A 19,057-nucleotide genomic window follows, 5' to 3' on the forward strand; every position below is an offset into this window, starting at 1 on the left:
TACATGTAAATAATGGTGTTGCACGTTTCACTGTTTTGATGAACAGCAGCAGCAACAGTAGGCCAGGTCAGGCTGGTGTTCGTGAGAGCATTTGTTTTGCCTGCTCTCACCCCGTAGGATTTTTCCTACCTGTCTTGTTTAACTATTGTCCTGAGTGCAACATATGGAGACAATAGTACTCTCTCTCTCTCTCTCACACACACACACACACACACACACACACACACACACACACACACACACACACACACACACACACACAGATATTGCAGTGAAATGCCTCAGGAGGATATCTCTGCTTTCCAGACATATTACACCAGACAAACTCCTCTACACTTAATAAAGCTTGTCTCCACTGAGTTTAGAAATCCGACAAGATTCAGGACATGTGTATGCTGCATGGCCCGACCTCCGGCACCTTGATCTGCTCTTGTTTTGTTGTTTTTATTGAAGCATGTCAGAATTCAGTCAGTACTTCCTCTAATGATTTTTCTCTCCTTCTGATGTTTGTTTTTATAGAACGAGGAGAAGTCTCAGTCGGAGGTAAGCATCAGCACGCCCACAGCGCTTGTATCCTGTGTTTTCTCTGCTCTTTAATCTTCTTATGTGCAGTTGTGACTTGTTGGAAAGGGGTGGGGGGGCGGGGGTTCACAGTTGTGCCTAGTTACATTTGTAGCTGTATTGCGCATAACCCTAAGCAATAACCTCTTGTTCTTTTTTATGAACACCTGTGCACACCTGTATGCGTGTTCTTTTGTGCAACCACTGTGTTTCATCTCTGAACCCGAACATATCGGCGCTACAATCTGGGAGCCTCCCTCATTTGTTGTTGTAGGGTTTTTTTGTTTATTTTCATTATGTGTCTCGATTGCGTGTGTCTGTGTGTGTGTGTGTGTGTGTGTGTGTGTGTGTAGCATTGCGTTCTTTTATGGAGCCGGTCTAATGCCTTTGTGCTGATGCTGTTTCATGTTGTGTTCTTTTTGTTATGTCCTCAGATACGCAAGCTGCGCAGGGAGCTGGACGCTTCCCAGGACAAAGTTTCCGCCCTGACAACACAGCTGAGTGCTAATGTAAGACACACATACTCCTGAAACAACCTTATATGGATATCTGCACTATTTCCTTCCACAAATCAAATCACCAATATGCTCATTAAAAAAACTATTTATCAGTAATACACCAAATATTTAAAAATGTCAAGAAAAAAAAACATTTCCCAAACACACGCAGATACATTTCATGAAAATCCGTCAAACACCGAACAGCTGTATATCTCGCAAAGAGCACTTTACCTCCAGTTTGTGTCAATTGTACACGTGACAGAACCATCTGAAAATCTGTGTAGGAGTCTTCAGACACAATCTTCTTCTGCCAGCCTACATTCTGTGTTGCACAAGTCTCGCCACGCTCCGCTTGTAAACTGGTGCCTGAGCCCGTGCACACAGTGGTGATTTACCTGTTGGATTAGAGATATGGAAGGAAGGCAAAGGTGTTAGATTACAGCAGACAGTCAAGTCTTAGCACACTGCTGAGGAAACTGTCCCAGATGTGTATTGAAGATTTACAGCTAATGACGCCATGGATAGGAGAAGGTGTGGTGCCAGTGTTGAAAGATACACACAGACAGAAAAGAGTTGGTATTGGTGGTATCATGAAGGTGGGTTGATGTGTAAGGTGTGAGGGAAAGGGCTCTGCTTAAATGTTTTATTACAAGTCGCCGACACATGATGAATTACCTGAACGCACCTTGAAGACCCTGAGGCAGAGAATTTAAGAACATGTTCTGCTAAACAAAGTCACGACTCGAATCACAAATCTGTCGACACCGTACTCAAGTCTCACACACACTCTTCCTGCAGGCGTCTGAAAACCTATTACCATACAGTAATGGTTGACCCGCCTGTGCTCACACTTTTTTTTAACTTGCTGTATTATCAAGCTCCAACTCAACAGTCTTTTTTATATTTCATAGTCATTATGTGTTGTATACTTTATTTTGGTTAACATTTTAATCCTTAATATTCACTTAATTAATATTATATATTTTTTTAACTTTTTCTTTGTAATCTGTCTGACTTGTTTACAGCCTTACCTATTCAGAAAGTCAATTAATTCTAGCTGTACACTTAGTGAGCCAGAAATCTGTCAAATCAAGTTATGACATAAAAATCACCCAAACTGTAGACAAAGGAGGGATTGCCTGAGGATGACTTCATCAGCATGAATGAATGAATCCATCTTGCTACTCTTTTTTTATTATGAATATGATACAACGGTTTGCCTTCAGTGTTGTGTTGGAAGCGTGGGAACCTGTCCAAAGCAGTAGCAAATCCTTTATATTACAGGGTGTTCTTTTCTTGCACTATTATTTGGATTAAATCTGGTTTTCATTTTCTTATGAAGATTACTCGAGTGATGTCATGTTTGGGTTTTAGCCCCAAGGTTGAAACAGTTGTGTCGACATTGCTGCGCTCACGTGTTCTCAGATGCAGTCGTTTTTGGTTGTTTTCCCCAGCAAGGTCTCTGCTGGTTATCACAGCTCGGTAGAGATGTTGCCATTCCTTCATATTATTAAAAAAGATTCATTTGGTTAGTAGCAGTCCAGTTATATATTTAGTTTATTATTTTTATTACTGACTGATTTCTATAATGTCTTATTCATAATTTTATTAAGACATATTTATGCCATTTAAATGCTGCTAGTTGGAGTGGTATTGCACACAAAATGTTGTTGTGTTGTATATGCAATGACAAAGAAAATTAAATGTATTATAGCTCTCTGCAGTAACTTCCCTTAGATATAATTAATAACAGTGGCACAACTGGTTTGTTCTCCCTTAGGCTCACCTGGTGGCTGCGTTTGAACAGAGTCTGGGCAACATGACCATCAGACTGAAGAGCCTCACCTTGACGGCAGAGCAGAAGGTGAAAACAGCTCTTCTTGTTTTAATGAACAGATTGTGTTGTCCACTTGTCAAAGTGCACACACATTCAGAGTGACTGCAGATGATTCGTTGGTTTGAGCTTGTTGTTGTTTTCTCTGTGTGTAGGACTCTGAGCTCAACGACTTGAGGAAGACCATCGGACTGCTGAAGAAACAGAACGATGTGGCTCAAGCCGCCATCAACGGAGTCATCAACACACCTGAACTCACGCACAAAGGAGACAGGACAGGTACAGACAAACACTGCACAAAGGCAGGATATACTGTATGAATGCCAAAAAGCAGAATTCTTATTTTTTTAGATTTTGTGTTTATCCTTAAAATATTAAGACATCCTTCTGCATTCTTGTATAAAAGTCTTGAGGGGACAGGTCCGTGAGAGAGGCACTTATAAGACACATCATACAAAAAGGATCCGACAATCTGTCCAAAAAACAACACAATTAGAACATTTTGAAATTGATAAACAGACATTTTGATGTGTCAAAGATCGTCTTTTATCATTAAAGTGTTGAGGTTTGGAGCTTTTTGTTTCATTTATTAAATCGCATATTTCAGACTTATTCAAGACTATTTTGATTTGATTTGATAAATCTTTAGTGTCCCCGAGGGGCAATTTGTTCTCCATTCAATAGTAAACACAATGTCACACAACAAACAAATAATCATGACAATCATACAAAACACAGAACATAAAAACATAAAAGCATACGGGAGACATCACAGAATTCTAATAATTGACTTTGTTTGAGAAAATAAAAGCTTCTACCCCAGTTTGTTTTTTGATCGTTTGTTTTTAAGACAATCACATTTATTTCCTGGTTTTGCCTGTGTCTCCTCAGCCGGCAGTAACGGTAGTTCACAACACCACCAACACCAACAACAGCATCAACATCAGCAGCAGCAGAACCAGCAGCCAGACCTGCGCATCAGAAGGCAGCATTCATCTGACAGTGTAAGCAGCATCACCAGTGCTACCAGCCACTCCAGTGTGGGCTCCTCCAACATGGACTCCGACGCCAAGAACAAGAAGAAGAACAAGAAGAACTGGGTAAGACGCTGAGAATGACAAAATAAAAACCAATACATATAAAGACAGGTTAATTCAGTTGGTGATGAGTGACACAACTGCAGTCAGCCAGGACTCACTTTGATTTGTCGTTTTTTGTCTTTGTCTCTTTGTGCTGGTGTCACATTTTTGGGTTTTTCCCCCTTCAGGCATCTTTCACTGGGGAAAAGGTGAATACACTTAGGATTCTAATAAACCCAGTCCTTTTGAATAGACAAGTAGTGATTGATTTGGTGATTTGCAATACAAAAAGAAACTGGACTACACATTTGGTTTTAGTTGTTGTCTCTTGACTGGCAAATGACTAAATCAAGGCTTACTGGCTAGTGCCAATAGTTGAATTTACTAGTGATCATCATAAAACAAAACATCTTACAAGCTTTCTCTCCCAACTTGAAACACATGAACGTTTCCCTTTTTTTCATTCAAAGACTTTTTTGTGCACCGGAGGACAAATCAGAGAGGATGACGTACGCAACTTATTTTTACTTTCTGTAGTCCCGTAGACTGAAACCATGTTGTGTTAGCCGCCTCTGGTGGTTGGTATCTGATCCCAATGTGGTTGAATTTTAGGAAGAGCAGTGTGATGCTTTGTGGTAGCTGTTGAAAGACATGAGCTCGTGTAGAGTTTCCTGCTTTAGGTCACAGTAATAATAAACAACCCTGTGTGTGTGTTTAGGTGTGTGTGTGTGTGTGTGTGTGTGTGTGTGTGTGTGTGTGTGTGTGTGTGTGTGTGTGTGTGTGTGTGTGTGTGTGTGTGTGTGTGTGTGTGTGTGTGTGTGTGTGTGTCTGTGTCTGTGTATGTGTGTTAGAGACCCCACAGCAGGCGCCTCCACCTGCTGGTGCTGATATAGTGTGTGTGTGTGTGTGTGTGTGTGTAATGTGGAGTGTATAGGGGCTGCGTGTGTGTGTGTTGGATAGTACATAATAGATGATGAAAGACCCTGTTCATGGTGGTTGTGATGTAGCATTTGCTTGCACCTGCCTGGAGGTCAAATTAAAATCAGCTTTTAGTCCTGTAGTAGGGGCCTGTAGGTTCTTAATCTTGTCTTCCATAACACATTAACACACCCCGTACCCATATGAACATGTGCTGTTTTGTCTCTCTGTCTTCCTTTGCTTCGCTTCATGTGGCAGGTCTATGAGGTAAGAAGGGAAAGCTGTGGCAAATAAAGGAAAAAAAGCTGCCTAACTCCTGCACTCTTTCTATAGGTTACTAACCCCTGTCCTCTTCCTCCTGTCCTCTGCTGCCACCTTAGTGCCTGTTCTTTCCTCTTCAATGCTGCTTCTCCCTCCTTGAAAACTGCCCCCTATGACAAATGAGCCAGCTCTAGAAAGGAGAAATCCACCCCAAAAACACTTCAACTCTGTCAGAGTGTATAGTGGCTTATTTTAATGTCATTAATTAACACCAATTTTAAAATCCTACTTTGAATAAAAGATTGTAGAAAACTACTCAGACAACTTTCTACCACCATGAGATAATGTAATTAGAATGCAACTTCTATCTTTTGCAGTGTGTTATCACAATAAAGTCTGTCCTACTACATGTATTCAGCACAGAGGACATTTCTCAGGAGGTTGTTAACAAGCTTGTAGGGGAAAAGACAGTCCTTCTTGAAACAGCTAGAGATTCAAATGTCACACATCATGACAAGAGTGTAAAGTATTCACGGTGGACTTCTCCTTTAGACTCAAACGCTTGTTGTAAAAAAAAAATTAAAAAAACGGTTAACCTACAAAGTGATTGTGGAGCTCAGGTCATATGCTAGTCTACCCATAATTCCCTTTTTCCCTTCACTTGCACTTTTTCACAGCTGTTTTCCTCGGCGCACTCCTCTGCCTCCCTCTCAATGGTGTGTTTCTGTTTCTGTGTGTCTCTCGCCCGCTCACCGTCTCTCTCTCTCTCTCTCTCTCTCTCTCTCTCTCTCTCTCTCCCTCTCTCTCTCTCTCTCTCTCTCTCTGTTTTTCTACCCAAAGCTGCGGAGCTCCTTCAAACAAGCGTTCAGCAAGAAGAAGTCTCCAAAGTCTGCCTCTTCTCACTCTGACATCGAGGAGATGACGGACTCTTCGCTGCCATCTTCCCCCAAACTGCCCCACAACGGAACCACATCCTCCAGCCACCACATGCTCAGGAACACACACTCCAGCTCCCTGTACGTACACACTTTCTCATGTTTGTGTGATTTCAGGAATATGAGTAATATTTCTTCAAAGAACTTAAATACTTGGATCCCAATATTTCATTTGACTAAACTGTGTTGTACTGCTATGTGTGTGTGTGTGTGTGTGTGTGTGTGTGTGTGTGTGTGTGTGTGTGTGTGTGTGTGTGTGTGTGTGTGTGTGTGTGTGTGTGTGTGCGTTTGTGTGTGTGAACAGATTATCTGAATGTATAGACAGTGAGGCGGAGACGGTGATGCAGCTGCGCAGTGAGCTCAGGGAGAAGGAGATGAAACTGACGGATATCCGCCTGGAGGCTCTTAGCTCCGCCCATCAGCTGGACCAACTCAGAGAGGCCATGAACCGCATGCAGGTATGTGCACAAACACACACACACACCCTCATATGTGAATTTGGTCTTCATATTAAAGGGTCAGTAAGCAGTGATCCACAAAGCTATCTGTGAGTTTAAACTGTTGCACGTCTGGCTCAATCAGTGATGTCACAACCAAGGTTTTAGATTTTGGCTTTAACAGCTAGTGATCGGTGGTATTTGACTTTAGTTGTAATCATCATAAGAGTGTAAAGTATTCATGGTGGACTTCTCCTTTAAAATTAAACTATTTTAAAAATAAAACGAGGAAATCAAACTGATTAAACATATGGTCTTACCTAAAATTATACATGTACCGGTAGTTTGGCTCATCAGATTTTCTCCAAAGTAGTTGACTAGAGGCATTTAAATACAAGCATATTATTCGGCCTGCAGGGGGAGCTATTGTTCCGAAAGTTCAAAATGAATAAGAATGAATCTTATGATTTGAACTGTGTGTTTGTGTGTCTTTAGTCGGAGATCGAGAAGCTGAAGGGGGAGAATGACCGTTTGAAGGTGGAGAATCAGTGCAGCAGAATGGGCTCCACAGCCTCCATCTCGTCCTCTCCTCCCCCTCACACTCACACACACAGTCAGGCCGGGCCGGGGCTGTCCCAACACAGCCTCAACCTCACCACCAGCGAGTCCACTAGTCTGGGTGAGTAAGAGCTGACCCTGTCATGTGACCCACACAGCTCCTGGTTAAATCATATGAGATATTAAAAATATTTTGACCATATTGGGACATACAATATTAAAAATGTGGTCTTCTGTTACTTAAACATTCTTTATAAATGGGTTTGTTGTTAAGAGCAGGGATTACAATGTTTCTGTCTCAAGACTTAATGAGATCAGTGAAGACAGAGAAGGAATCATTTCCTGCAGTAAACAGAAGCCAGAGGATTTACATGAATTTAAGTAACTTGCTTACTGCTGGCTTTCTGCAGTGACTTTGATTTATTTAAGGAAAAACATGGAAACACTTTAAGCCATTAACTAAAATATTTTCCATTTTCATATTTCAAAATATAACCTTAATAATATAAAGGTCCTGAGAAATGCTCATTTGCCTTTGCTGTGCCCTCCTGTCAGACATGCTACTGGACGACACCAGTGGAGAGGGAGGGATGAGGAAGGAGGGACGACTGGTGAAGATGGTGGTCAGTCTGGACGAGGACAGCAAGTGGGGAGAGGTGAGACCCGTTTGACAGATACAACTCAATATGTACTTTATTGGTCACCATTGTTATTGTACCTGTGGGCTTCTTGATATCTAAAAACTAGTTGTTTTCTTTTACATCGCAGGAGGGCCGGACCCGTCACTTTCTTATTGGTTGTATCGGTGTGAGTGGTAAAACCAAGTGGGACGTCCTGGATGGAGTGGTCCGACGCCTTTTCAAGGTAAACAGAGAAAGACAACGGCATCGGTATCAGTGTTGTTTTCAAGACAGTTTAAAATTTGAGTATTTGCAAGGTATCTAACATTATTATTGAAAATGATTTTTTTCAGTTAGATTTTTCACAGTTTCTACTCCTTCACATAGAAATTAATGCTGAGACTTTGTGTCTGACAGGAATACATCACCCATGTGGACCCGGTGAGCCAGATGGGCCTGAGCACAGACAGCGTGGATGGATACAAGATCGGAGAAATCCACCGACCCAGCAGCCTCAAAGCAGCACACACGCCGGAACTACTTCCCTGTGGCTACCTGGTGGGAGACAGCAACACCATCAACATCCAGCTCAAAGGTACCAAAAATAAAAAATCTTGGTTTCATTGATTAAATGGTAGCTGAATCACAGCAGTACATCTTGTGAGGACACTATTAGTCCAAATAAATTAACCAACAACAACTGTGTAACTAGTAAAAGTAATTTATTGGGCAAAAAGCCTTGTAAAATTGCTGCTTGCCTCTATTTCATGATCAATCGAATATCTCTGATATTTTAATTTTTGATTGGACGAACATGCTATTGTAGGTCGACACCTTTGACAGAATGTTTGAATTGAGTCATCCAAACTTATTTTAATAGCTTTAATTATTATATTTTATAATATATAATTATTTTTTACTTTATTTAAAATACACAAAAGCGGCATTAGGCAAAGAGAACAGAAGGAAGCAACTAGAACAAGGACTTGTACCAGTTATCTCATTTGTGTTTGTATTTATGTGTGTGTGTCCAGGTGTGCGCAGTGACAACGTGGACTCGCTGGTGTTCAACACTCTGATCCCTAAGCCCATGCTGCAGCGCTACGTGTCTCTGCTGAGGGAACACAGACGTATCATCCTGTCTGGCCCCAGTGGAACAGGAAAGACTTACCTGGCCAATCAGCTGTCACGACACCTGCTGCTGCTGGAGGGCCGGCCCCTCACTAAGCACTCTGTCGTCACTTTCAACGTGGACCACAAGTCCAGCAAGGTATTCAACCACGAAAACTTTCCAAAATTTGATTCAAGTGATAGAAAGCACTTGACTTAAAATGAATGCAAAGTTTAAAAAATATAAATACTGCATACTACTGCAAATTAATGAGTTAATATAAAAAAAGCACAATGAAAAATAGCATAGTTACGCCCAGTGGTAAATTAAAGACATCAGGACATGACAGGAGTTATCATCAACTCACAAAGCCTAGTGCTCAAAGAAGACAATCCTAATGCTCTCTCTCTCTCTCTCTCTCTCTCTCTCTCTCTCTCTCTCTCTCTCTCTCTCTCTCTCTCTCTCTCTCTCTCTCTCTCTCTCTCTCTCTCTCTCTCTCTCTCTCTCTCTCTCTCTCTCTCTCTCTCTCTCTCTCTCTCTCTCTCTCTCTCCGTAGGAGTTGCGTCAGTACCTGTCAGGTCTGGCTGAGCAGTGCAGCAGTGTCTCGGGGGCAGAGAGCCCTCTGGTGGTCATTCTCGACAACCTGCACCACGTCAGCTCCCTGGGAGAGATCTTCAACGGTGTCTTCAACTGCAACTACCAGCACTGGTCAGTTCACACACACACTTTTTAATCTGCAATCATGCTAAAAATTGTGAAAAAATGTATTTATTTTTTTATATTGTTACAAATATGATATTGTTTCTTAGTAAAGACTGAAAATATGCAGGTTTGTGTGAAGTAAGAAGATCTGTGCAGTACAGCAAAAAATTATACTTGCTTTACTTGTGCCAAATGTTTACAACTGAAAAAATATCCCTGTTAGAACGGCTTACAGGGAGTAATATGAGTTGTTTTTTGAAAATAATAATCATCTGCATTTTTCTGTCCTTCCAGCCCCTACATTATCGGCACCATGAGCCAAGCCACATCATCCGCCCCCAACCTGCAGCTTCACCACAACTTCAGGTAAATGGCAGCTTGGAGGTTTGACATAAAACAATTTATTAAATCCCTACAGCTAAATATATGGGAAGATGGTGTACTAAATCAATGAGACAAGTCCTGATATAGCTGTATGTTCTGTGATCAGGTGGGTGCTGTGTGCCAACCACACGGAGCCGGTGAAAGGCTTTCTGGGTCGCTACCTGAGGAGGAAGCTGATTGAGACGGAGATTGGCAGCAGAACGCGCAACATGGAGCTGGTCAAGATCATAGAGTGGGTCCCGCGGGTCTGGCACCACCTCAACCGCTTCCTGGAGACACACAGCTCATCTGACGTCACCATCGGTAAGAGAATGAATAAGCAAAAATGAATTAAAAGGTTAGGATCCTTTCATAGAAATGTTCAAACAATCAGTGCCTTACCCATACTCTGCTCTATTGTGTGTAGGACCTCGTCTCTTCTTGTCCTGTCCCATGGAGGTGGAGGGATCCAGGGTTTGGTTCACCGACCTCTGGAACTATTCCATCATACCATACATGCTGGAGGCCGTAAGAGAGGGACTGCAGGTAATATACTAATACACACACACACATACGTACACACACACACAGACGCACACAATTAGTCTGTATGAGTTTGACATCTCAAATATTTCCGATGTTTACTGAATGGATATGGAAAATGATGGACTGTCTAATGACCATTGATTTTATTTTATTTTTAGCTAAAACAATAAATATAAATAAAGTGAATAAATAGACTTAATTTGACATCCTGAGGGGATGTTTATGATGAAGCTGATTGATGTACAAGTGTAATGACTTTGAGAAAAATACAGTTGTTCAGATGTGCCCTCTCAGAGGACCAGAGTTATGTTCATCTATGTGAACAGGATTCAATTTGTACTCTCATCTGTCTGTAATTAAAATCTGATTTAATCAGCCAGCAGCTCATTACCAGAATGAAACCCTCTTAATGGGAGTGACTCTGATGAGATTAATACGGCAGAGTTCACTAGAGGGATTTGTCTCTCGTCATCTTAGAAGAGAAACCACACTGGAGATATTTTTCATTTTATTTTTTGGGAGCTATATGTTGATATAAAAATGAGAATAATTATTTTAATTTTTTTTAGTTTAATTGTTTCTTAAACAAATGCCGAATAAGAGGGGGTAATCAATAAGGAAATGTTGCAGCTGGAACAGTCCAATTAGACCTTATAAAAAAAGACACCACAATATAAATATGCTATCAAAAGACCTCTCAGAAAATATTAAATGTAAACTAAACTTTTCCATCCTCTATGTGTCTGGTTGTATTAAATAATCAGATATTGAAACCTTGTGCTATGACTGCTTTTTCTTTCTCAAAGGCTTTTTATTACATTTTTTTATTCGATGCAGCTTTCTCTTTTACTTGCTGTCATTGAGATTTGTTTCATTTCCCGTGACTGATTGCAGCCTTTCTTCAATAGAAATAAACGCCTGCTTTTAAAGACATATATGTTTCCATCCAAAACCGTCCTTTATTGATTACTCTTCTAGTATATTTAACTGTTACATTGTGTGTCTCTCTGTATAGCTGTACGGGCGCAGGGCTGCGTGGGAGGACCCTGCTGTCTGGGTGGTTGAAACCTATCCGTGGTCGGCCACGCCCTCTCCGGCTGAATGGCCGCCGCTGCTGCAGCTCCGGCCAGAGGATGTGGGCTTTGACGGCTACTCTGCCCCCAGGGAGGGAGTCAGGAAGGAGCCTCCACAGAGCGACAGTGATGCAGACCCACTGGTGAGTTTAACAATACACACATGAAGAAGAACAGGCTTTGTTTGTGACATATTTTTTTTTCAAAATAAGTGTTCTAATTTTCTAATCTAAAACACAAAGACATATTCAGTTATGCACATACAAAGCAAATCAAAAACAAACAAAGTACAAGCAAATAATAATTTAAAGAAAGATAAAATAAAACGAAAAAATATTTAAAAAATAAAACTATTATGTTCAGGCGAAAAAGAAAAAATTGTTTACCCAGACATTTCAAAATAAGACATTTGAGAGCTATAATGGCAATAAAATGATACAGTGGAACCATGGTATTTTTGCTTCAGGTTATCACACCGTCACTGACTCAGAATATCATACCGGCCCATGCCTAGGAGCTATGAGAATTGGGAATATGAAAGTTCATTCTTGACCTTGGAAATCTTATTGACACTTGTTTTTGCTTACAGATGAACATGCTGATGCGTCTGAAGGAAGCGGCGACGTCGTCCAGCCCGCAGAGCTACGACAGCGACTCCAACAGCAACAGTCACCACGACGACATCCTGGACTCATCACTGGAGTCCACCTTGTGATGTCATCAAAACGCAACACTGGGAATCACTTTTCAGGAGGAACTTTTCTACTAGAACTATTTTCCGTTTTTTTTTTTTTTTTTTTTAGAGTATAATTTCATGCCACCAAAATCCAGCCACCTTAATTTGGGTGCGGGTAACCCAAATATTTAAAAAGAAGAAATAGAAAAAAACTAGTTCAAATCACATTTCAGAAAACGGGCAAAAAAAAATTATTTCTACTGTTTTTTTTTGTTTTTTTTCACCGCTGTGGCCCGCGGCTCCTCTTTTTAGGAGCCTGAAATCTACTTCAGATGGACAGAATTAAAGCACACAGCCTGACACTGTTAGTCAGGCATCATCATCATCATCATAACCTTCATCACCAGCCATCAAGATACTACAGCTCCAGCTCATCAGGCTGAAATCACCCTGGTCCTATCCAGTTGCAGTGGGCCTGGGCTGCCTACAGGTGGCGACACAGGCCTTTGTCTGTGAGTTACAAACTGCTGAGAACACAGATGATGCTGCCACTGGTTGGAGGGATGGATGGATGGATGGATGAACAGCCAGCTGCTTTCTGCTCACCCTCCTCCTCCTCTGGGGCTCAAGCAGTCTGTGTGATTGCTGGAGGATAGATCCAGCCAAGTTGAATGTGAAGTCCGACAGCATGCCTGCTCACTCTTCCAAAAACTCATATCCTTCATTTTACATCACAAACTATACACACTTTTTTGACGTTACTCACTACTTTAAATTATAGTCCATGAATTAGCTGTGTGTCCAAAAAATGGAATTAAGAGAACAGAAATTCAAATAGTTCCTATTGTAAACATTTGATTGCTTTTTGAGTTAATAGTCATCCAAAAAGCATGAAAACCGGTGTATTTGTAAATTGAAGATCCATGATTAATCATGGTAACAATGAAGTCGGTAAACACTGACTGTAGTCATGTTGCGCCAACCCCAGACCAATGTCAAAGTCTTTGAAAATAAATCTCTAAACAAAGGAGAGAATTTAACCAAAAATATTCACCTCAATCCGATTGCTGATAATATTTTGGTTCTTTCGGAGTTGTCACATCACGTGGCACTTTTCATCAAGGTTGTCAGTGGTCACACCAGTAAGACTTAAAAAAAAGCTAAAGTCCTACTTCTCAAACAAAGCCTGTTTGGAGGAAAAGGGCTCTAAACTAACTGGGAACATTCACCGTGGCTAGATTTATCCTTTCACTGCATTTGAGTGAATGTTATTTTCTATCTGTGTTGTAACATTTTTGGTGTAATTTCACATATAACACCTTGTACCACCTCTAAGGTTCTGCTTTGACCACTTAATAATAATAATCCTTCTTTGAGATCCCCATGCACATTGGCCCAAACAGGCTGTTGTAGCACAAAACCCTTTTTTGGTGCTGGACTGAATTCTTAAAAAACAATGCCTTACTCTTTTTTCTAACAGACTATGTGCATTAGCTTATTCTTTTATTTTGTCTAAATGGCTGTAAACTTAACAGGGCTTTGAGTCGACCCTCTCCTCCTCGAGGGAGCGGCGTGGACCACTCATCATATCAAACACACCGATGCCGTGGGATCTAGACGTGAATGAGAAGCAGTATCTGGGTTTCAAATGAAGTTGTATGCATGTATGACCCAGTGCTGTCACAGCTGGTGTAAATATTTGGACCACTAGCAAGAATGAAAAAATATATAGATGTGTTTTGGTGCTCAATATCAGATAACCTTTTGCAGGTTGCTTGGGTGAGGGAAGTTTAAGAAGATGTGTTGATTTTAATACCTCATCCCCCCCCCCCCCCCATCCTTTAACTGTGCTTTGGCCATGCTCGTAGTCTGTTTTGATCATGTGATTTGTGATGAACTGTCATAACGAACATGTTGAACTAATTAAGTGAAAACTAGTGTATATGCTGCTTTGTTTATAGTGATATATATTTCATTTGAGGTTAAAAGGTATAAAGGTACTTGTGGTTGAATGATCATGTAAAATGGTCCCATATGATTTCTGTGGCGTAAGAAAAATAAATAATATTGTACTTTTTCCCCTACCAGCCTGCCTTCTGGGAAGGGCAGGCGGACGTTTAAAAGCACCGCTTTCAGTGTTTTTGTCAAAGATCCTATGCAACATTCACTCTGATCTCCAAATGGAAGCCAAAATCTGAATGTGTGTTTGTCCCCCCGAGCGGTTTTCAGCACTGCCGAGACGTACAGCATGGTACCAGATTTGTGAAGACTTGTTGGACTTGTTGCCCATGTTCTTTGTCCATGTGTGTGTGTCTGTTTATCGTTAGAGGCTGTCCTGCTATATGGTCCTTGTAAGCACAAAGAGACTGATTCTTGTTTGTCTTGTGTACAGCCTGTTCTGAGAGGTGTGTGGATGTCGTCCAAGCATTTGACCAGTCTGTCAGTTTATTACTCACAAATGTAATGAATGTTTAGCCTTCTTTGCTATGTACATTTTTTTTATATGTAATATAACTTTGTAAATAGTTGATTATCTTGCAACATTTTGATGACTTTTTGTAGCTGATTTGTTACAGTACTTGAAGAAAAGAGTATTTTGTGTACAGTCTCTTTACATCAAAGCAGATTGGTGCTGTTTGTCATCACTGGTCTGTCCAGGGCTCGGAGAATTAAATCTATCACTGTACTAGTCTTAAGTTATTGCATTTCAATAAAATTAATGATTATTTATGATTGAATTTTGTCAACCTTTTTTTTTTAAACCAGCCCACACACACACACACTTGACTGGGAATTGTTTACAATTTTATTTGGTATTTGTACAAAAAGTGTGAAATAAACATATATACAGCACATAATACAACATACTTATTAAACAAATTCATATAAATTATTAACGAAATAACTAAAATTTTTTCAATAAACAACTCTATTCAAGGTAAAAGTAACTCAATATTCTTGGCATAAAATGTCCATACAAAATTGTACAAAATACTGTACAATTGAACAAAGCTGTGCAAAACAGCAAAATTGAGTCTCAGAAGCAGATCCTGTACAGTGCGCATGCGCTAATGAAGCAACATACTTGACTGAAACTTTTTTTTTTTTTTTTTTTTTTAAATTGACATTTATAGGGCGGCAGCTTCTTACAATTATGGTCACAGTCTTGTATGAAAACAAATCATGGTTTATATATCTATTTTTGCTTTTAAAAAATAAATTAAGATACTGTTATTTCTTCCTCATCTGACTCCGTGAAGTCCGAGTGCTTGCTGGAAAGAGAAGGGGAGGAGATGATGGACTCTGCCACTCGCATTCTCTCTCTTCTGAACTGTTCATCCTCATCCTCCTCTTCCTCCTCAGCTGAGGACTTCTTGCCTACGTCACTCAGGTCCGGGTGCGGGTTGGCCTTGGTGGGCAGCGTCTGCTCGCGGCAGCCACCGGATGACAACAGCTCTCGTTCCTTGGAGTTCCTCCACTTCATCCGCCGGTTCTGGAACCAGATTTTCACCTGTTGAAGTGGAGAAAAGTGGTGAGTGAAAAAGTTCCGTGTCAGGTGCAGCGGATTGCGCAACCGCGTCTTTACGCGCAAATTACGCACGAGGTATTAAGCATTTTAAGCACACGTGAGGACTTATGGGGTTTTTACCTGTGAGTCTTTCAGGCCCAGTTTAGAGGCAAGCTTCTTCCGGTCGGGTTTACTGATGTATTTCTGTTTCTGGAACATTTTCTCCAAGGCCTTGCGCTGTACGTCAGAAAACACCGCCCTCCTGAGCATCCCTCTCCGGGGTTTCCCTCTGGCAGCCAGGGGCCACGAAAAAGTCCCGGGGATTGGAACAACAGATGAAGATACTATAATAGAAAAACAGAAAATAAATTGTAACACGTTAGTTTTGTTTATCTTTGCCAAGTCTGAGAATAGCCTAATCTGTTTGCAGAGAATATGCTTGTTATCCTCAGAAAGACCCTGCAGCCACAAAAGACCAACAAGAAGAAGGAAATAGTTTGGCCCCTAAACTTTAAACCTCTCACACATCACGCCAGCTCTATATGGATATAATGATGTCCCATAAAGGTCGTAGGCTACTTTTCAGCTGGTTAGTATTGGAAGTTTCCCCCCTTTGGAACTGTGCAATACGTCTCAGTTTTGAGTGAAATGGCACGAGGTGACTAATTAGCACATTGGCCGGTCCCCAACCGCATTGGTATGGTAAAGAGGTAGCATTTCCTTTAAGGAACCCTGTGAGGGCGGATAGAGGAGTTAATAAACCGTGAACGGTAATTGTGTAGTAATGAACTAACGCAGAAAAGACTCTGGACAGGCGGCGAAGGCCATATATTATCTCAACAAAAGGAGATTTACACTTTCAAACTAAACACAACTGCATACCAGAATACTGATGCCTCGGGGGGTGGGGGGGGGAGTGAAGGGTGCAGGGGAATTTTTTTTTCTCTCTTCGTGCCTTCAAATCATTTTCATTAAATGAACACGAAAAGCTTTTCAGGACGCTAGAGTTGTTTTGTTGAGGCATTCAGCTGAGCCCATGAAAAGACTCCGTCCCCATTATGATTTGCCTGAATGAAAGCACGGACTAGCGACTTTATAGACTTTTCTAAGAGATTATTCTTTATCTCATCTCAGTTGATTGGCTCGTTTGAAGAATAGAGGAACGTTTAAGGGCACAGAGAGAGTGGGGATTGGAGGTCAGTGGTAACCTATCTCATGGGCCGTGCAGCATGCAGGGAAAAACTTTACCCCAGCTGGGACATTTTGGACCATGGTTGGGCCTTTAAAAAATCGCTTTAATTCAACATCCCACCGCCCGAGACGCATCTCCTCTTTGCGTACTGCTAACTGGACTTCCCTCTGACAGTAGCTGCCCTGTGGCCGCAGCAGAATCAGGAACAAGGACGCGCTATGTGGTCTTGTGAGAATATTGAAAACTATCAATAGCGCCTAATAGGGAAATTAGTGCATGACTGGTTGACGCCTTTGGCCCCCCTGGTAAAAGTCACTCTCCGGGGTGTGTGGGTGGTTCGCCCGGTGGGAGCTGACCAAATTGGTCATGGTGCTGAAGGCTTTGTTGGCCCGCCACAGCGGCCCGGTGGCCCCCCGGGCTCTGTGGGAAAACGCGGGGCCGGGGAAATGCCAAAACGCCCCCCAATGGGAAGCAGGGCGACTATAACTCGCCACTCCGCCTCAAATTTAGAGCGTGACGATTTGGGATAATTGGTTAATTAGGGGGTGGGTGGGTGGGTCCCGGGCAAGCCAGAGCCAACAGTCCCCATTAACGAGACAGTGATTTCTTCTTTTTGGGGGTAAAAAAACGATGACAGGGGGTGTAAGGGTTTTACATTTAAATGCAATTAGTTGAAACAGAACTCTGAAGGCTAAAGAGAGATCAACCTATAAAGGGATGAAGTGCGTAAAGTTTCGCCTACCTGGTAAATAAGGCGTCCTGAATATGGGGTGAAAGGTTCCGTCAAAGCAGTGGATGGGGAAGTGCTTGGTGTGGTGGTGATGGATTGTAGGCAGAGAGGAAGCTGTGGAGGAACATCACACATTTTAAAATTCACGTATAAAAAAATGAAATGTAAAGTACTTATCAACTGAATCTAGGAATACAGTCAACCTGGATGTAGGAACACAGTGGAGTCTGTCTACTCACCGGTCTTTGGTGAAGGTGCGAGGATGGCGCTCACTCCAAACTTGAGATAAGTTGGGTCCTTGCTGCTCGGCAGTGACGTTTTCGGCGAGCACGATTCGCGCGTCACCGCAGTCGTAGTCAACATGCGCTCCGCGGGCATGCCGCAGAAGGACACGGTGGTGGTGGCCGTGGGCATGGAGGCGCTCACTGACGGGACTGTCCGGTTTAGGTAGGCGGTGGGGCGGCTTATCCGCAGCAGGTCCTCCACTAGAAAGCTGGAGTGGGTCGGAAAGACGGACGGCAGGCTCTGCTGCAGCGGCAGAGAGGCTGCGGGCCGGTACAGCCCCGGGTAGAAGGCAGGAGGCGCCCAGACGCTTGGGATCATCATGGTCCCGGGATTCAAAACAAATCGGCGTGTGAAAGTGAAAGCTGAGAGATACTCCTTGTGTTTAGCTGGGAGAGAATGAGTCGTGTGAATGGCTGCTAACTCCTCTGGTCTCCTCACTCTGGGGAGAGGAGTTTTTATAGCGGCCTGCCCCCCCGGCCCTCGGCTCAGCGCTGACAGCCTAAACAATGGGGCTCAACAAAGTTCTCCACATGGGTCGCTTTCATGCCGCATCGCCCGGCCTGCTGATTGGCCGGAGCACGCAATTTATGATTGCATTAGACTTCATAAGCAAGCAATACACAATGTCTCCACCACAAAAGGGGCTCAGTCATCAATTTTGCATGTTGACCACTTTCCTTTCAGTTTGTTTTGTTTGGCAGAGACAAGCTGCCTAATTAAAGAGCAATCCTTACAGATTCAGGCATTATATGGGGATTTTTAATGAGTATTTAAAAAAAGATACTTTATGCCTTCCCATTCAGGGTGCCTTTCTGTTATGCAGGATATAAAAAAAATAGGTTATATATGCAAACATATTCTTTTATTCTATTTTCAGTACTGGAAAATAATATATATCCATAACTAGACTTTAAACTATGTAATACCATTAATAGATTAACTGATTTAATTTAGCTTTATCTCCATTGTTAAAATGTACAATTTCTACATTGGCTGCAGACGCTGCACAGCATCTCAAATGTAAATCAGCTTTAGGGTTTCATAGGATTCTCAACACTCAATCTGGCCCTCGTCATGGAATAATGTCTTAAACGGATTTCTGCTATCAAAACGCTTTAACAGATGTGTTAAATATCACTCTTTTTGCTCGGGCTTCATTCAGTGCGCA

The 19,057-nt window shown here is 41.9% G+C and overlaps 2 protein-coding genes across 2 annotated transcripts in view; one reads left to right on the plus strand and one right to left on the minus strand.

The window, feature by feature from the left end:
* Positions 1 to 14,855, plus strand: part of nav2a (neuron navigator 2a) — a gene marked incomplete at its 5' end in the record, with an annotated part of 97,730 nt that extends 82,875 nt beyond the window's left edge. The window contains 20 exons of the mRNA XM_080027600.1: positions 520 to 543; positions 996 to 1,070; positions 2,842 to 2,925; positions 3,051 to 3,174; positions 3,787 to 3,995; positions 4,163 to 4,183; positions 5,151 to 5,159; positions 5,994 to 6,169; positions 6,393 to 6,546; positions 7,021 to 7,204; positions 7,639 to 7,739; positions 7,852 to 7,947; positions 8,121 to 8,298; positions 8,738 to 8,973; positions 9,371 to 9,522; positions 9,811 to 9,882; positions 10,007 to 10,203; positions 10,307 to 10,425; positions 11,441 to 11,641; positions 12,088 to 14,855. Of these exons, the coding sequence (XP_079883726.1) occupies positions 520 to 543; positions 996 to 1,070; positions 2,842 to 2,925; positions 3,051 to 3,174; positions 3,787 to 3,995; positions 4,163 to 4,183; positions 5,151 to 5,159; positions 5,994 to 6,169; positions 6,393 to 6,546; positions 7,021 to 7,204; positions 7,639 to 7,739; positions 7,852 to 7,947; positions 8,121 to 8,298; positions 8,738 to 8,973; positions 9,371 to 9,522; positions 9,811 to 9,882; positions 10,007 to 10,203; positions 10,307 to 10,425; positions 11,441 to 11,641; positions 12,088 to 12,213 (2,538 nt within the window). The 3' untranslated portion in view covers positions 12,214 to 14,855. The remainder of the gene's footprint in view (positions 1 to 519; positions 544 to 995; positions 1,071 to 2,841; positions 2,926 to 3,050; positions 3,175 to 3,786; positions 3,996 to 4,162; positions 4,184 to 5,150; positions 5,160 to 5,993; positions 6,170 to 6,392; positions 6,547 to 7,020; positions 7,205 to 7,638; positions 7,740 to 7,851; positions 7,948 to 8,120; positions 8,299 to 8,737; positions 8,974 to 9,370; positions 9,523 to 9,810; positions 9,883 to 10,006; positions 10,204 to 10,306; positions 10,426 to 11,440; positions 11,642 to 12,087) is intronic.
* A 539-nt stretch (positions 14,856 to 15,394) lies between these two features.
* dbx1a (developing brain homeobox 1a) lies at positions 15,395 to 18,210 on the minus strand (the record flags this gene model as incomplete). The annotated part of the gene is made up of 4 exons (XM_080053784.1): positions 15,395 to 15,685; positions 15,824 to 16,026; positions 17,617 to 17,718; positions 17,844 to 18,210. 4 exons carry the CDS (start codon positions 18,208 to 18,210, stop codon positions 15,395 to 15,397), a joined length of 963 nt encoding a protein of 320 aa, XP_079909910.1.
* Positions 18,211 to 19,057: the final 847 nt, after the last annotated feature.

The sequence above is a fragment of the Ammodytes marinus genome (assembly GCF_949987685.1).
Source record: "Ammodytes marinus genome assembly, chromosome: 1".
NCBI lineage: Eukaryota > Metazoa > Chordata > Actinopteri > Uranoscopiformes > Ammodytidae > Ammodytes > Ammodytes marinus.